Below are 12,772 nucleotides of genomic sequence, written 5' to 3'. Positions count from 1 at the left end.
TACAATATAAACATAGAAAAGTTTGGTCTGCTAGACTACAAACTACAAATCAAACATTAGCAGACCAATTTTAGGAAAAATCGACCGAGTGATCAGCGTGCCTGAAAACGACATTGCCGTGGCGATTCTTCGCCTAATTGAGAATGAAAAAGTAGGTTTCTACAGTAATCTTAAAAATCCACGCGGCATTTTTTTTTCTAAAATTCAGATCGTTTGCGAAGGAGCCGGAGCAATTGGCATCGGAGCAATTCTATCGGGAAAATTGGATTATCTAAAAGGCAAAACCGTCGTATCGATTTTGTCGGGTGGCAATATTGATAGCACGTCGTTGGGAAGGTGTATTGAAAGAGGTATTTAGGGAGACTACAAACTACGCAATTATTTAGCAGACCCAACTTTTTTCTAGGATTGGCCTATGATCATCGTGTGATTCGTCTATCGGTAATAATTCCGGACAAGCCAGGTGGCTTATCGAAATTGACTGGTTTGGTGGGAGATTTACAAGGGAATGTGAGGGATTTGTACTTGGTAATTGGGACTTAATTGGGCGGCTAATTACTTAATTATTTTAGGAACGAGCATTTATGAGAAACGACATGTCTAGTCAACGAGTCAAAATGGTCATCGAGGTGCGGGGAAAAGAGCATGAGGAGCAATTAAAAGAGAAACTGGAAAAGGAGTACGATCCATCGAATTGCCAATTCAAGAATAGCAGTCGCCTGGCTGGCCTATAAAACTACTTCAACAACAAATTTGATTTTTTCAATAAAAATTAATTTTAAAGGATTCAATAAAATCACATACAAAACACCCATAAACATTTGAATATTTGAATATACATGATTTTTAAATAATAATTAAGGGAAAACAATAAATAAGGGGACATTATAATTTTACTCGATTGATTTGATAGCTACAGTAGGAAAATCGGCGCGAAGAGCCAGAATCTTTCGAACTTCTGGCAGTGAGAGAGCTCGAATTGTGGACGTCGTCATCGTTTTCGAGTTGTGCCACACTTCCATCGCCTCGTCGACGGTTTCCACGTTGAGGAGGGCGACGATCTGAAAGGAAAATTTGATGATTTTGGTCTGCTAATTCGAAGGTTGTAGTAGTGAAGGTTGTAGTAGGTTGTAGTAGTAGTTTGTAGTAGTGAAAAATCGAGGTTTCTTTACTTATGTGTTGGCCTGCTAATGTTTAACTTGTAGTTTGTAGTCTAGCAGACCAACTGACGCCTTTCGCGTGCGCGTATGCAGGGGCTGCTAATGTTACATTTGTAATTAGTAGTCTAGCAGACCAACTGACGCATTCCTAGTGTGTGCTGGATTGGTCTGCTAATGTTTGATTTCAGTTTGTTTTGTAGTTTGTAGTCAACAGGCCCACTTGGAATTGGCCTACTAGGCTACAAACTACAAAATGAACATTAGCAGACCAATTTCACCAGAATAGACGAAAGGAGAAAGGGGTCTGCTAATGTTTGAGTTGTAGTTTGTAGCCTAGTAGGCCAATTCCAAGTGGGCCTGTTGACTACAAACTACAAAACAAACTTTAGCAGACCAATTCCTCAAAATAGGCTATGTGAAAATTTGCCTGCCAGACTACAAACTACAACCCGAGCATGAGCAGGCCAATCTAGCGCGCATTAGAAATGCGTCAGTTGGGTCTGCTAGACTACAAACTACAACCAAAACATTAGCAGTCCAACTTCACTAGCTCCCAAAAATCAAACTGTCTCAATTTTTACTGTTTTTTTCACTATTTTTGTTTTTTTTTCAGCCATTTTTAGCAGTTTAAACAGATTTAGCATACCAACCTGTCCTAATCGTCCAATTTTCTCTCTCGCCGACCATCCGGCGACGTTCGTCAAGTACGCGCATATCTGTCGGTACTCCCGATCCAACTGAAGTGCTCCATATCGATTAAACTGGCATTTCGCGACGGCTCCTTCGATTTGCCGAGCAATTTCCGTGGCGGTGAGCAGTAGGATCGTCTGATAGTTGTCTGGGAAAAGATTTGGCTCATTTTCCACTAGTAGCCGATCGATTTGAGCCAAAAAGTGCTCCATGAACGGATCGTGCGCCTCGTAGTACTCGACATCCTGCATTGTCATTTGACGATCAATGTTTTGGTATGGGTCGGCTCTAAAATTTGATTTATGAGAGACTACAAACTACAAACTACAAAAATCACGCTCACCCTTGCCGAATCCTACTCTTAAATGCACTTTTGAACAGCTCCTCAACCCCATGTTTCGCCAACGCAGCCAGTTTTCTAGCAGACTCTTCGATTTGCGTCGTTGAGTGCTCCAATTTATTCTTCTCAACTGCCGGACGTTTAACACCTGCCCATTCGGATATCAGCCCCTTTTGAAGCTCAATTAGCAGCTCGGAGAGCTTTGCAGAATTATTCACGGCCAATAAAAATTGCTCTTTTTGAGATTCTGCAGCTTCTTTGACCTGTTTTCCTTGCTGGTAGGCGATGAATGCTTCAGAAGCGAAATTGGAAGACGTGACGTATCCAGATTGAATGTCGTGATGGAGAGATCCATGGACTACTGTATCCAGAAGAGCTGTGGCGTTGTTAATAGTAGCACAGACGCTGTCGACGTTTCCAGATCCAGCAGCACGTCGGATGGATTTACGAATGATGAAAACGACGTCATCAACAAGGGAGCTTGTCAATGTTCCCACGTCTTCTTTCGCGTCAGACTTGATCGCCTTCTGGACCGATTTCATCATATAAAAATGTTCCAGAAGACAATAATGACCTATCAACTCTTGCATTTTCGTCCCGACACGACTTCTATTCAACAACTGATCCATCTTCTGCTCCTTCGCCTCTTTTCGAAGACGTTGTCTTTCCAGACGCGCTTCTTCGTCTTCTTCTTCATCACCATCTCCAGAGGGACTTCTTGCCAGGTCCGCATCGTTCTTTCCTATTCGACGTGACACAAATCGCCAATACATCTCTACTGACGTGTTCATCATGCAGATTTCAGAAGCGATGGCGTCAACTTCCAGTGCATCTGGCACGTCTTCTAAACCTTCTGGAGCAGTAAATTTTTTGTGATGAACGACGTCGGCAACCTGGCGATTCAGATGAGACAAACGGCGACGTGTATCAAATTCTTCGATGAGGCGTCTGAAGAATTCGTCGATTCTCGCCTAAAATTTGATAGATTAAAAAACCTAGTTTAAAAAAATCAAACCTGAAGAATAAACATAAAATCCAACAACTTTTCCAACCCATACGAGTGTTCTAGCACTGGAAGATTGGATTCAATAATTTCAGCGACGCCTTCAAAGAACATGAAGAGCGTGTCAGCGTACAGAACGTTCCGACGATTGTCATCCGTGCCTCCGGCTCGCATGATCTAAAATATGGATTTTTATAGTTTGTAGTCAAAAAAAAACTCACCGCCAAATTCTCCTCCGCCAATTTATCAATTTTCTGGTTCAAAAACACTGAGTATCTCTGCAGACCTTCGTCAGCCTCGTGTATCAATGGGAATAATTTTACGAAACGCTGCATTTCAGCAACGTCTCCTTTTTGCACAGCTTCTGTTAGGCGAGACTTCAAAATCTTTGAAAGTCGATCTTTAGCGGAGGACAGCACTTCATAACTATGTCGAATCGAGTCGGTGGCATCTTTTTGTTTAAATTCTCGAATTTGAAATACCGCCTGATCAAGAGTCAGGAAGCGATGAATGTGTTGAGATGCGATTTCAAAGTCTTCCGATCGGATGGCGTCGTCGATTCCTTCAGCACAGACACCCAAATCTCTCATATCCCCAGCAAGCTGTAGACATCCAACGACACGTGTCTTGGCGACGTCTAACGCAGAAACTCGCCCACTGATAGTGTCAGCGAGGCTGGAAATGTTTTTGAGAGCGCTGGTCAACTGTTTCGCCGAATTTTCGACGACAAGCATATTGTTGTTGAGACGAGTGACGGCGAGACCGAATGAGCGATTTTGTTCTCCGCCATCTGTAAAAAATGTGTTCAAAATTGTGGAGTTGGGTGAAAAAACACTAAAAGCCCTTTAAAACGTTGGTCTGCTAATGTTAGATTTGTAGTTTGTAGTCTAGAATACCAATATCGGCTGAATTCAAATATAGCCCTCACCCCAATTCAAGTATAACCCCCCAAAATAAACCATAGTAGAGCCCCCCCTCTCCAACAATCTATACACTTGGAACAGTTCAAAAAAAGCCCCCCACCAATTCAAATATAGACCCCCACTTTTGCGTAGTTTGTGGTGTGTGAAGGGTACCGTAACCGTCATTATGCAAATTTTGAGCTTTTTTTAAAATTTTTCTTCGATTTTTTTGGAATTTGTGTCAATTTTCACCATTTTTCCTTGTTTCTTGGGAACTTTTTCTGAAAAATACTTTTCAGCTATGTATCTCTTATCAGAACTTCCAAAATTAAAACATTTTAAAATTCAGGCTTAGGCAAAAAAATGGTGGGGACCTATTTTTGAATTGGTGAGGGTGTAAAATTGAATGGGCGATTTTTTTTTGAAGATCTCACTGGTTTTGTAGTTTGTAGTCTAGCATACCCAAATCTCATTTTCTTCTGTGTTTTCATCTAGTTTCCACCAAATTTCAAGTTTTTTGGCCAAATTGAAGAAATTCAGCGTGTTATATTTGTAGTTTGTAGTCTTGGCACGCCAACACGACAAAGCTCTCATAGCTGTGGCGAATTAGAAATGCGATCTAGAGCGAATTAGAAATGCGTCAGTTGGCCTGCCAGGCTACAAACTACAACCCAAACATTAGCAGGCCAACGCCACAGAAATTCCCTGAGCCAGCTAGACTACAAACTACAACCCAAACATTAGCAGATCAATGCCGAAAACCCTCAAAACTCAATTTTCGCCGTTTTTTTCAAAACTAACCAATTGTATTCTCTTCTAGAATAATGGCGATATCCTTTTCAATCCGTTCCTCCTCCCTCTTCTTGATTTCCAACTCCAATCGTAGCTCGCGTATTTTTCTACTAAAATCAAACTCTTTCTCCTCCTTCTCCTCGATTTTTCCGTCTTTCGAATTTCGAGCGCCATTTTTTCGGCCAGCTGGCACACCGGACAAGTATTTCTGAACAAAATTAATAGGTTTTGATGGGAAAATTGAAGAAACACTCACCGAATGAAGTAAAGTTTCAGGCATTTTTTATATGTTTAATGGGAGAAGAAAACGAGCATCAAAAAGATAATGAAGATGTTCCAAATTGCCACGAAGATGCGGAAGTATTGAAGGGACTTCAAGAAGTTTCGGATTCTATCTCCTAGCGAGTCGACTTGATTCGTTTCGACGACTCCGAACACGTCTTCTGGATTTTTGGATCTGAAAAATCGATAAATTACTGCTGTTAAGCAAAAAGCTATGCATTTCTAGCTGACCCACTGCAGCGAAGGGATTTTTTCTCAATTTTAGGCAGGTTTTAGATAAAACGCGCCGAACGCGCACCAGCTTGCTGGCATAAATGTTTTACTTTTTGCCTACAATTAATGTGAAAAATTCAAAAAAAAATCGAGAAAAACCGAAGAAAATTGGGCAAAACAAGCGAAAATGACTTTTGGGCCTGCAAGACTACAAACTACAAGTATAAACATTAGCAGACTCAAATCGGGGAAAAACTATTTTTTCGGTTTTTTTTCACTTTTCCGAGGCTTTTTCGGTAAATTAGCGCTATTCAGTTGAACAAAGTTAGCTTTTTTCGATTTTCTGGTAGAAAAAAGCAAAAAAAATAAATAAAAATCGCGAAAAAAATGAAGGATTTTTGCGGAAAACGAACGAAAATGAGATTTTGGGTAGGCTAGACTACAAACTACAAGCCAAACATTAGCAGATCCATTACGCGCTCATGTGAAATTCGTCAGTTGGGCCTGCCAGACTACAAACTACAGAGAAAACATTAGCAGGCCAATTTCACAATATAGGATAAAAAGTGGTATGCTAGACTACAAACTACAAGTCAAACATTAGCAGACCCAAATCGGGAAAAACACGATTCTTCGGTTTTTTCACTTTTTCGAGGCTTTTTTTGGTAAATTAGCGCTATTTTCAGTTGAAGAAAGTTAGCTTTTTTCGATTTTCTGGTAGGAAAAAAAAAACAAAAATTTGATAATTTTGGAAAAATTAAATAATTTAATTTCAACAATTTTTTGATACTTTCGGGATTTCGATGAAATTTCCGGTTTCTCCAGCTGACAGATAACATTTTACTGCTGTTCTTAATAGATTGTTTCGCTATTTCAACCTCAGAATCATATAAAATCTTACAAATTAAAGTTAAGAACAGCAAACGCGTTGATGACGAGTGTGCCGGCGATAATGAGCTCGGAGAGCATCAATCAAGCGACTCTAGACCACGTGGCGATCTACTTCTGTAATTTTTTCCAGGTTTCAACAGGATTTTCGTGGAAAAACGGCCAGAATCGGAATCCAGCACGACAAGGCAACAAAAAGTGCGATGGAGCGCGTTTGCATTGTTATATGGAAATCGGTGCGATTTCATCGCTTTATTGGGGAAAAATTGAGAAAACTTTCCGTTAAATGAATAGAATGGGAGAGAGAGAAAACAGAAAAAAAGGAAAATCAACAAGAAAATACAATGAATTAACAATGGACCAGAAATTTTATCACTTTTTTGCGCTTTCCTCGGTTTTTACTTCCTTTTCTGTCGTCGTTTTTTGCTGGTCCGGCACCTCCCAAAGAGCATTTCTGACAAAATTTCCGGCGGCCTGCTTATTAATTCGTGGGGCATCTTGTCGTAGATTGATCTCTTTCATATCAGCAGTTACTCGTTTTGTTCGGGCCTGAAAACGAGAAAGCTACAAACTACATAAAGCTAGCAGACCAGAACTTACCAAATCAATTAGCAATTCCTCGTTTTTATCGGCTCCACCCCCTTTTGTCGCTTGTGTCGCCCATAGTAAGCTGTCCATCAGAAACATGCTCACCGAATCCACCAGAGCCATTTCGTGAGCGTTTCGCTGGAAATTTGAAGTTTAAAATCTTCAAAAGTTCGTGTAAAAGTACCTCATAATGCTTCTCAACGCCTACATCAATCTCGTCGACGGCGTCCTCGAGCTTTGTTAAAAGATCGTCGAATTTCTCCAATTTGGCGATTAGGTCATCAGGGATTCCACTCATCTGGAAGTTTTTAGGTTGGAAAATTGGAAAGGCAAAGAAAAACAAGCGGAACAATGAATGTTATTACAGATTTATAAAGCTAAAAACTGGGGAAAAGATTTTTAATAGAAAGTCTTGCGATTTCCGCTATTTTTCATGAATATTTTGAGCCTAAAGCCTTATTTTTCGCTGAGAAAGCAACTTTTAAGCCGGAAATTCGAAAAAATAACAAAAAATCATCGAAAATAGTGTTTTTAAAGATACAAATGCGAAAAAAAAATGGTTGAAAATCTGTTTGCGCACTTTTGGTGCATTGGCGCTTTTCTCGTGCAGCTGGCGCGAAACGCGTTTTTCAATGATATTTTCAGATTTTTCAAGGGATTTTCAGACAAAGATCGATTTATTCATGACACCTGGCGAAATTACAGTTTACAAATCAAAAAAACAATTAAAATTTGAGCTTCAGAATCGAAGATTCCTCTGAAAACTCGTCTTCCTCTTCACTAGAATCAACGAATTTCTCAATGACACAATTAAAAATAATTTGCGAAAACTTAACAATCGAATTGTTAATTTGGTATAAAAATTTCGGTAGCACTTTGGGATAGATGAACACAATATAAATTAGGGCTCCACCCGCAGTCATGCTGAGCCCGTAGATTGCCACGTGGTAGTTCTGAAAAAATGTAATTTGTAGGAGGATTAGCAGACTTAAATACTAACCTGAGTGATCGGAATAACTAGAAGAGCAATGCAAATTACAAAAAATATAATTGGCACGAAAATTGGGACTTCAAAGCTGTCTTTAGTCTTCAAATTGCCACGAAGCTTGAAATAAATGAATCCGGCCTGTGTACAAGTTCTCTGGGACCATAGGGCGAATGACATATAGCTGATTAGTTGGTCCAGGTTGCCGATGAAGGACAGGCAAATGGCAATCAGTACATAAAATTAAAAAATTATTTAGTTCAAAAATTATTTTGACCCACTTCTGCAAAAACTGCCAATCTTGGGCTTCTCGTTTTGTTATGTATCCCTCTCAACGGACTCGGCATAACCGACCTCTGCGCTCCAGAATACATATAACGACTACTGGCGAAAATCGTGGTATTCATACTTCCTATCAAAAGCAATGAAATCAAAAACGGGATGGCGTAGTGGAAACCGCCAAGGGTTCTCTCGGCGAAAGTCTGAAAGTTTGTAGTTTGTAGTCATTTAGCAGACCAATATATTTACCACTGCCACCGCCGGCGAGTTTTTAAAATCTTCCACGGATAAAACCGAAAAATAGGAGACGTTCATAAGGATGAAAACAGTGGCGGAGATGGCGATTCCACTGATAGCAGCTATTGGCATTGTTCTGTAAGGATTTTGTAGTTTGTAGTTGACTAGCAGCTCTGGTAATCGGTTTCCAACCAGATTCGGGAAAATCCCAGAGCAGAAATGGCTAGATCTGGTTAGAAAATTGTCCGAATCAGGTTGGGAAATTAGCTTTCTCGGTCGGATCTGGTCAGAAAATCACCAGATGTGGAAAAATAAAAACTTTCCGAATCTGGTTGGAATTTTACTCGAATCTGTTTGGAAAATGCGCGTTCCCGAATCTGGTTGGAAAATTGCCCGAAACTGGTTAGAAACCGATTACCGGAGAGACCCGGAAAATTAATTTTTGAGAGCAATTTTTTTCAGAGCAATTTTTCTATTTTTATTGTTGAAAATGTCATATTTGAATTCAGCGAGTTTGAAACCCCCAGTCTAGCATTTCCCAGATCTTCTTTTAGAGCTGAAAATGAGAGAAATACTTTTTGGGTCTGCTAATGTCCGAAATGTAGTTTGTAGTCTGGCAGACCCAACTGACTAATCTTCAACGCTCACAAGGTTGGTCTGCTAATGTTTGAAAAGTAGTTTGTAGTCTAGCATACTCAAATAACGAATTTCTACAGCGCGCATGATTGGTCTGCTAATGTTTGATGTGTAGTTTGTAGTCTAGCAGACCCAACTGTCGAATGGCCAATACGAGCATGATTGGTCTGCTAATGTTGTGTTTTTGTAGTTTGTAGTCTAGCATACCCAAAGCTCATTTTCGCTTGTTTTCCGCCAAATGTTTTCAATATTTCTTGATTTTTTTTGTTTTTTTCCTTAAAAAAGTCACCTTCTCGGATTCTCAATCTCCTCGGCTCCGAAATTGAGCACATCCCATCCATTATAGGCAAAAAGTCCCGAATACACACCCAGTACTAAGTTCCCAGGATTCCAATCCGATCCTTGAAATGAATTATTGAAATTTTGGGTTTGTTTTTTGAAAATGATATGATAAAGTCCGGTGAAAATGATAACTGATGCGACGATTAATTTTACAGCAGTGGCCACAATTTGAAAAGCTCCAGCAACTTTTTTCAGCGAAAAGAAGTTTAGGAGCATTAGAGGCCCTGCAAATGTTTCAAATTGAGAATAGAGACTACAAACTACAACTTACATAGCATTGAGAATCCTACCAACCGATAAGTCATAAATCGATAGGGTTCATCTACAGTAATCCAACTGTCCAGGCCTGAAAATTAATTTTTTTTAATTTTAAAATTTTTTTAAAGCTGACCTGTTACAATATACTCCCCGAATGAAATTGCCTGAATTGCCAGTACTGCTGGATAGGAAAGACATGTGGATACCCACATGAAAGATGATGCTAAGGGACGCCTGAAATTCAAAAAATGGAATTCTGAATTTTCTTTTCTTTTCAAAATTTAAAACTTTTGGATATCTCAGAATTTCGGAGAATCGGACTTTTGATTTTTTTTTAAAATTTTTTTTGATTTTCTGGAAATTTTGGATTTTTGGGAAACTCTGGATTCTTTGGGTTTTATTGGAATTTCTACACTTTTTGAATTTTCGAATATTTTTCCAGATTTTTATGGAATTCCTGAAATTCTTGAATTTTTGAGAATTTCAGGACTTTTTGGATTTTTTTGGATTTCCTCTAATTTTCTGTATTTTACGGAATTCATCGACTGTTTGATTTTTAGGGAAATTTCGTAATTTTGGATTTCCAGAATTATTTTCAGAAAAACATTTTTTGGAATTTTCGGGAATTGATGTATTTTTTGATTCCAAAAATTTCTAAAATTCCAAAAATTGGGAAAACTTTCTGAAAATTCTAAAAATTTTTTAAATTTGAAATATTTTGGATATTTCGGAATTTTTGTACTTTTTGGAATTTCTCGATTTATTGGAATTTCAGGTTTTTTTGGATTTTTCAAAATTTCTCTTTTTTGAAACTTTCCAGTCTTTTTGAATTTTTTGGATTCCAAGAAATTCCCCAAAAAGTGAAAATGTTCAGAAATTCCAAATCCATTTTCGGGATTTTTTTGGAATTTTTGGAGCTTCTAAACATTTCGGATTGTTGAGAAAATTTGTAAATGCTGAATTTCTGGCTTTTTCAAAATTTTAAAGTTCTTTAAAACTTTAGAATACTGACTTACCACCCAAAATGTGATAAATATGCAAAATCACAGCCAGATTTTCGTATTGTGGTACCCAATTCCACGTAGGACAATGCACCAAAAAGTGAAATACATGCACAAAGAGCCCATAAACAAAGCGATATTCCAACTGATCCAGCATGGTTCAAAATTGAAGTTGGGGAGATGAAAATTCCTGAAAAAAAATTGCAAAAAAATTTTTTTCAAAATGTCTCACCTGATCCCACAATATCTCCAACGGTATAGGAAATCGCTGTTATCAATCCAATTGTATGTTTTTGAGGAGTTTCAGAAGTTGAAGTAGACATTTTTCTGAAAAAAAAACTGTTCTGAAATTTTTTTAAATTCCAAAAATTGTGACCCTAAAACAAAAATTCTTTCTAGGTCATTAAAAAATAATGATCATACTAAACTTGTTATCAGGATCACGAAAAGGGAGAGAGCAATGACTTTAAAATTTTCACTTTTCTTTATTCTGCCAAAAAAATCAAAGAACTCAAAAAGTTGCAACATTTAAACTGATAAGCAAGCAGAATTGAGAATTGAAAGTGTGATAATTTGGAGGTCTGAAAGTCAGGTTTCTTGATTTTTAAAATTTTTTTCTAGCAGACCTATGCGTTCTATTGTGTCTTTTCACTTTGATTTTCAAGGATTTCCGGTACACACAGTGCTGGGAAGTTGTTCTTTCTGTTTTCCGAATTTATGATTTTTATGTTCTTATGTGAAAAAAGAAGAGCATAATCCAGATTAGTGGAAAAATAAAAGTCTTAAAAAAAATGATTTTCTGCTCTTTTTGATTATAATTGCACAGAAAACACTCGAAAATTTTTCTGCTGATGTAATTTCGTGACTATTCAGAATAATGTAGTTACTTTGTGCCGCCATTTTACAGGTCTTATCGGGAGAAAAATTTTTTGGAAAAAGAGAAAATTATTAAGAAATCTGAAAGTGTACCGGAAATCCTAGGTGACAGTCTCAAAATTCTGTAAAAAACAAAATGAAATAAAAAAATTTTAAATATTTTCTGAAAAAACTATAAAAACAAAGTCATAAAAACCCCCATAAAAATTCTTTTGAAACATAAAAATTAATAAAAAAAACATTTTGTTCAATTAAACCAAAATATTGAAATTCGTAAAAAAACATACATGCGGACGGGCCCAAAGCGGGCCGTGCCGGGTCCTGTCATGGAAAAAACAAATTCATAAAAACCGTCATCAAAAATATCTTCAAAGCATAAAAAAAAAGAAAAAAACATTTTGTTCAATTTAACCAAAATATTGAAATTCATAAAAATTTATTTTTAGACAAAAAATTTCAGATCAAATTTTTCAAGACGGGACATAGCAAAATTGTCCATCAACCGTTTGAGAAGCGCTGGAAGAGATTAGAACCGCCGTAGTTGATGTTATATCCAGATAAGCAAACAGGCTGAAAAGTTTTTTTTTTTGATTTTCGGAAAAAAATTTTTAAATTTTAATTTTAAAAAAATCTAAATATTAAAAATTACTTTGGTGATTTTGGCTCTCCACTGGCCCACACAATTCCACTTTTGTCAATTTCTAGTTCAGGAAAATCCCATTGCCAGGCCTGAAAAGTTGCTATTTTTGACTACAAACTACACTTTTAAGGATTTGAAAATGTCATTTTAGAATTCAGCAAGTTCAAAGACCCTATTATAGCACTTTTCAAAATCTGAAAACCTTGTTTTCGAGCTGAAAAGAAATTTGGGCCTGCTAATGTTTATTCTGTAGTTTGTAGTCTAGCATACCAACTTCCCTTGCTTGTGCGCGTTGGCCTGCTAGACTACAAACTACAGAAGAAGAACTAGCAGACCCAAATTGTGTTTCTCCTATATTTCTGCTCTAAACCAATATTTTCAGAATTTAAAAAATTTTACACTAGGGTTTTCAAACTCGCTGAATTCAAAAATGACATTTACAAGTCCTACAAACTCATACTTGATGTCGTTTCAAATCAATATGGTAAGGAAAGATGTTTGATAGAATTTTAATAACGTCTTTTTTGAATTCAGCAAGTTTGAGAAACCCTATTCTACTATTTTTGCAGAACGCTAAAAATCTTGATTTAGAGCTGAAATGCAATTTGGGCCTGCTAATTTTATTCTCATAGTTTGTAGTCTAGCAGGTCAACGGCCAAC

At 37.6% G+C, this 12,772-nt stretch overlaps 5 protein-coding genes across 5 annotated transcripts in view; 1 reads left to right on the top strand and 4 right to left on the bottom strand.

The window, feature by feature from the left end:
* Positions 1-734, top strand: part of CBG07184 — a gene marked incomplete at both ends in the record, with an annotated part of 2,020 nt that extends 1,286 nt beyond the window's left edge. The window contains 3 exons of the mRNA XM_045243155.1: positions 209-350; positions 407-528; positions 573-734. Of these exons, the coding sequence (XP_045093371.1) occupies positions 209-350; positions 407-528; positions 573-734 (426 nt within the window). The remainder of the gene's footprint in view (positions 1-208; positions 351-406; positions 529-572) is intronic.
* A 159-nt stretch (positions 735-893) lies between these two features.
* On the bottom strand, positions 894-5,167 carry Cbr-cogc-4 (the record flags this gene model as incomplete). Its single annotated transcript, XM_045243154.1, has 7 exons — positions 894-1,061; positions 1,811-2,138; positions 2,165-2,167; positions 2,194-3,161; positions 3,206-3,370; positions 3,415-3,983; positions 4,897-5,167. The coding sequence occupies 7 exons, from the start codon at positions 5,165-5,167 to the stop codon at positions 894-896; spliced, it is 2,472 nt and encodes an 823-aa protein (XP_045093370.1).
* A 1,475-nt stretch (positions 5,168-6,642) lies between these two features.
* Positions 6,643-7,156, bottom strand: CBG25775 (the record flags this gene model as incomplete). Its single annotated transcript, XM_045243153.1, has 3 exons — positions 6,643-6,819; positions 6,871-6,996; positions 7,043-7,156. The coding sequence occupies 3 exons, from the start codon at positions 7,154-7,156 to the stop codon at positions 6,643-6,645; spliced, it is 417 nt and encodes a 138-aa protein (XP_045098595.1).
* Positions 7,157-7,583: 427 nt separating this feature from the next.
* Positions 7,584-10,919, bottom strand: Cbr-aat-7 (the record flags this gene model as incomplete). Its single annotated transcript, XM_045243152.1, has 9 exons — positions 7,584-7,811; positions 7,859-7,963; positions 8,125-8,325; positions 8,372-8,495; positions 9,285-9,561; positions 9,609-9,683; positions 9,729-9,829; positions 10,612-10,786; positions 10,829-10,919. The coding sequence occupies 9 exons, from the start codon at positions 10,917-10,919 to the stop codon at positions 7,584-7,586; spliced, it is 1,377 nt and encodes a 458-aa protein (XP_045093369.1).
* A 1,023-nt stretch (positions 10,920-11,942) lies between these two features.
* Positions 11,943-12,772, bottom strand: part of CBG07187 — a gene marked incomplete at both ends in the record, with an annotated part of 4,046 nt that continues 3,216 nt past the window's right edge. Inside the window, 2 exons of the mRNA XM_045243151.1 lie at positions 11,943-12,042; positions 12,152-12,201. Coding sequence (XP_045093368.1) covers positions 11,943-12,042; positions 12,152-12,201 — 150 coding nt within the window. The remainder of the gene's footprint in view (positions 12,043-12,151; positions 12,202-12,772) is intronic.

The sequence above is a fragment of the Caenorhabditis briggsae genome, assembly GCF_000004555.2.
Source record: "Caenorhabditis briggsae complete genome, chrII, whole genome shotgun sequence".
Lineage (NCBI taxonomy): Eukaryota > Metazoa > Nematoda > Chromadorea > Rhabditida > Rhabditidae > Caenorhabditis > Caenorhabditis briggsae.
Note: the sequence above shows the minus strand (reverse complement) of the source record. Positions and strands in the feature narration are given on the sequence as shown.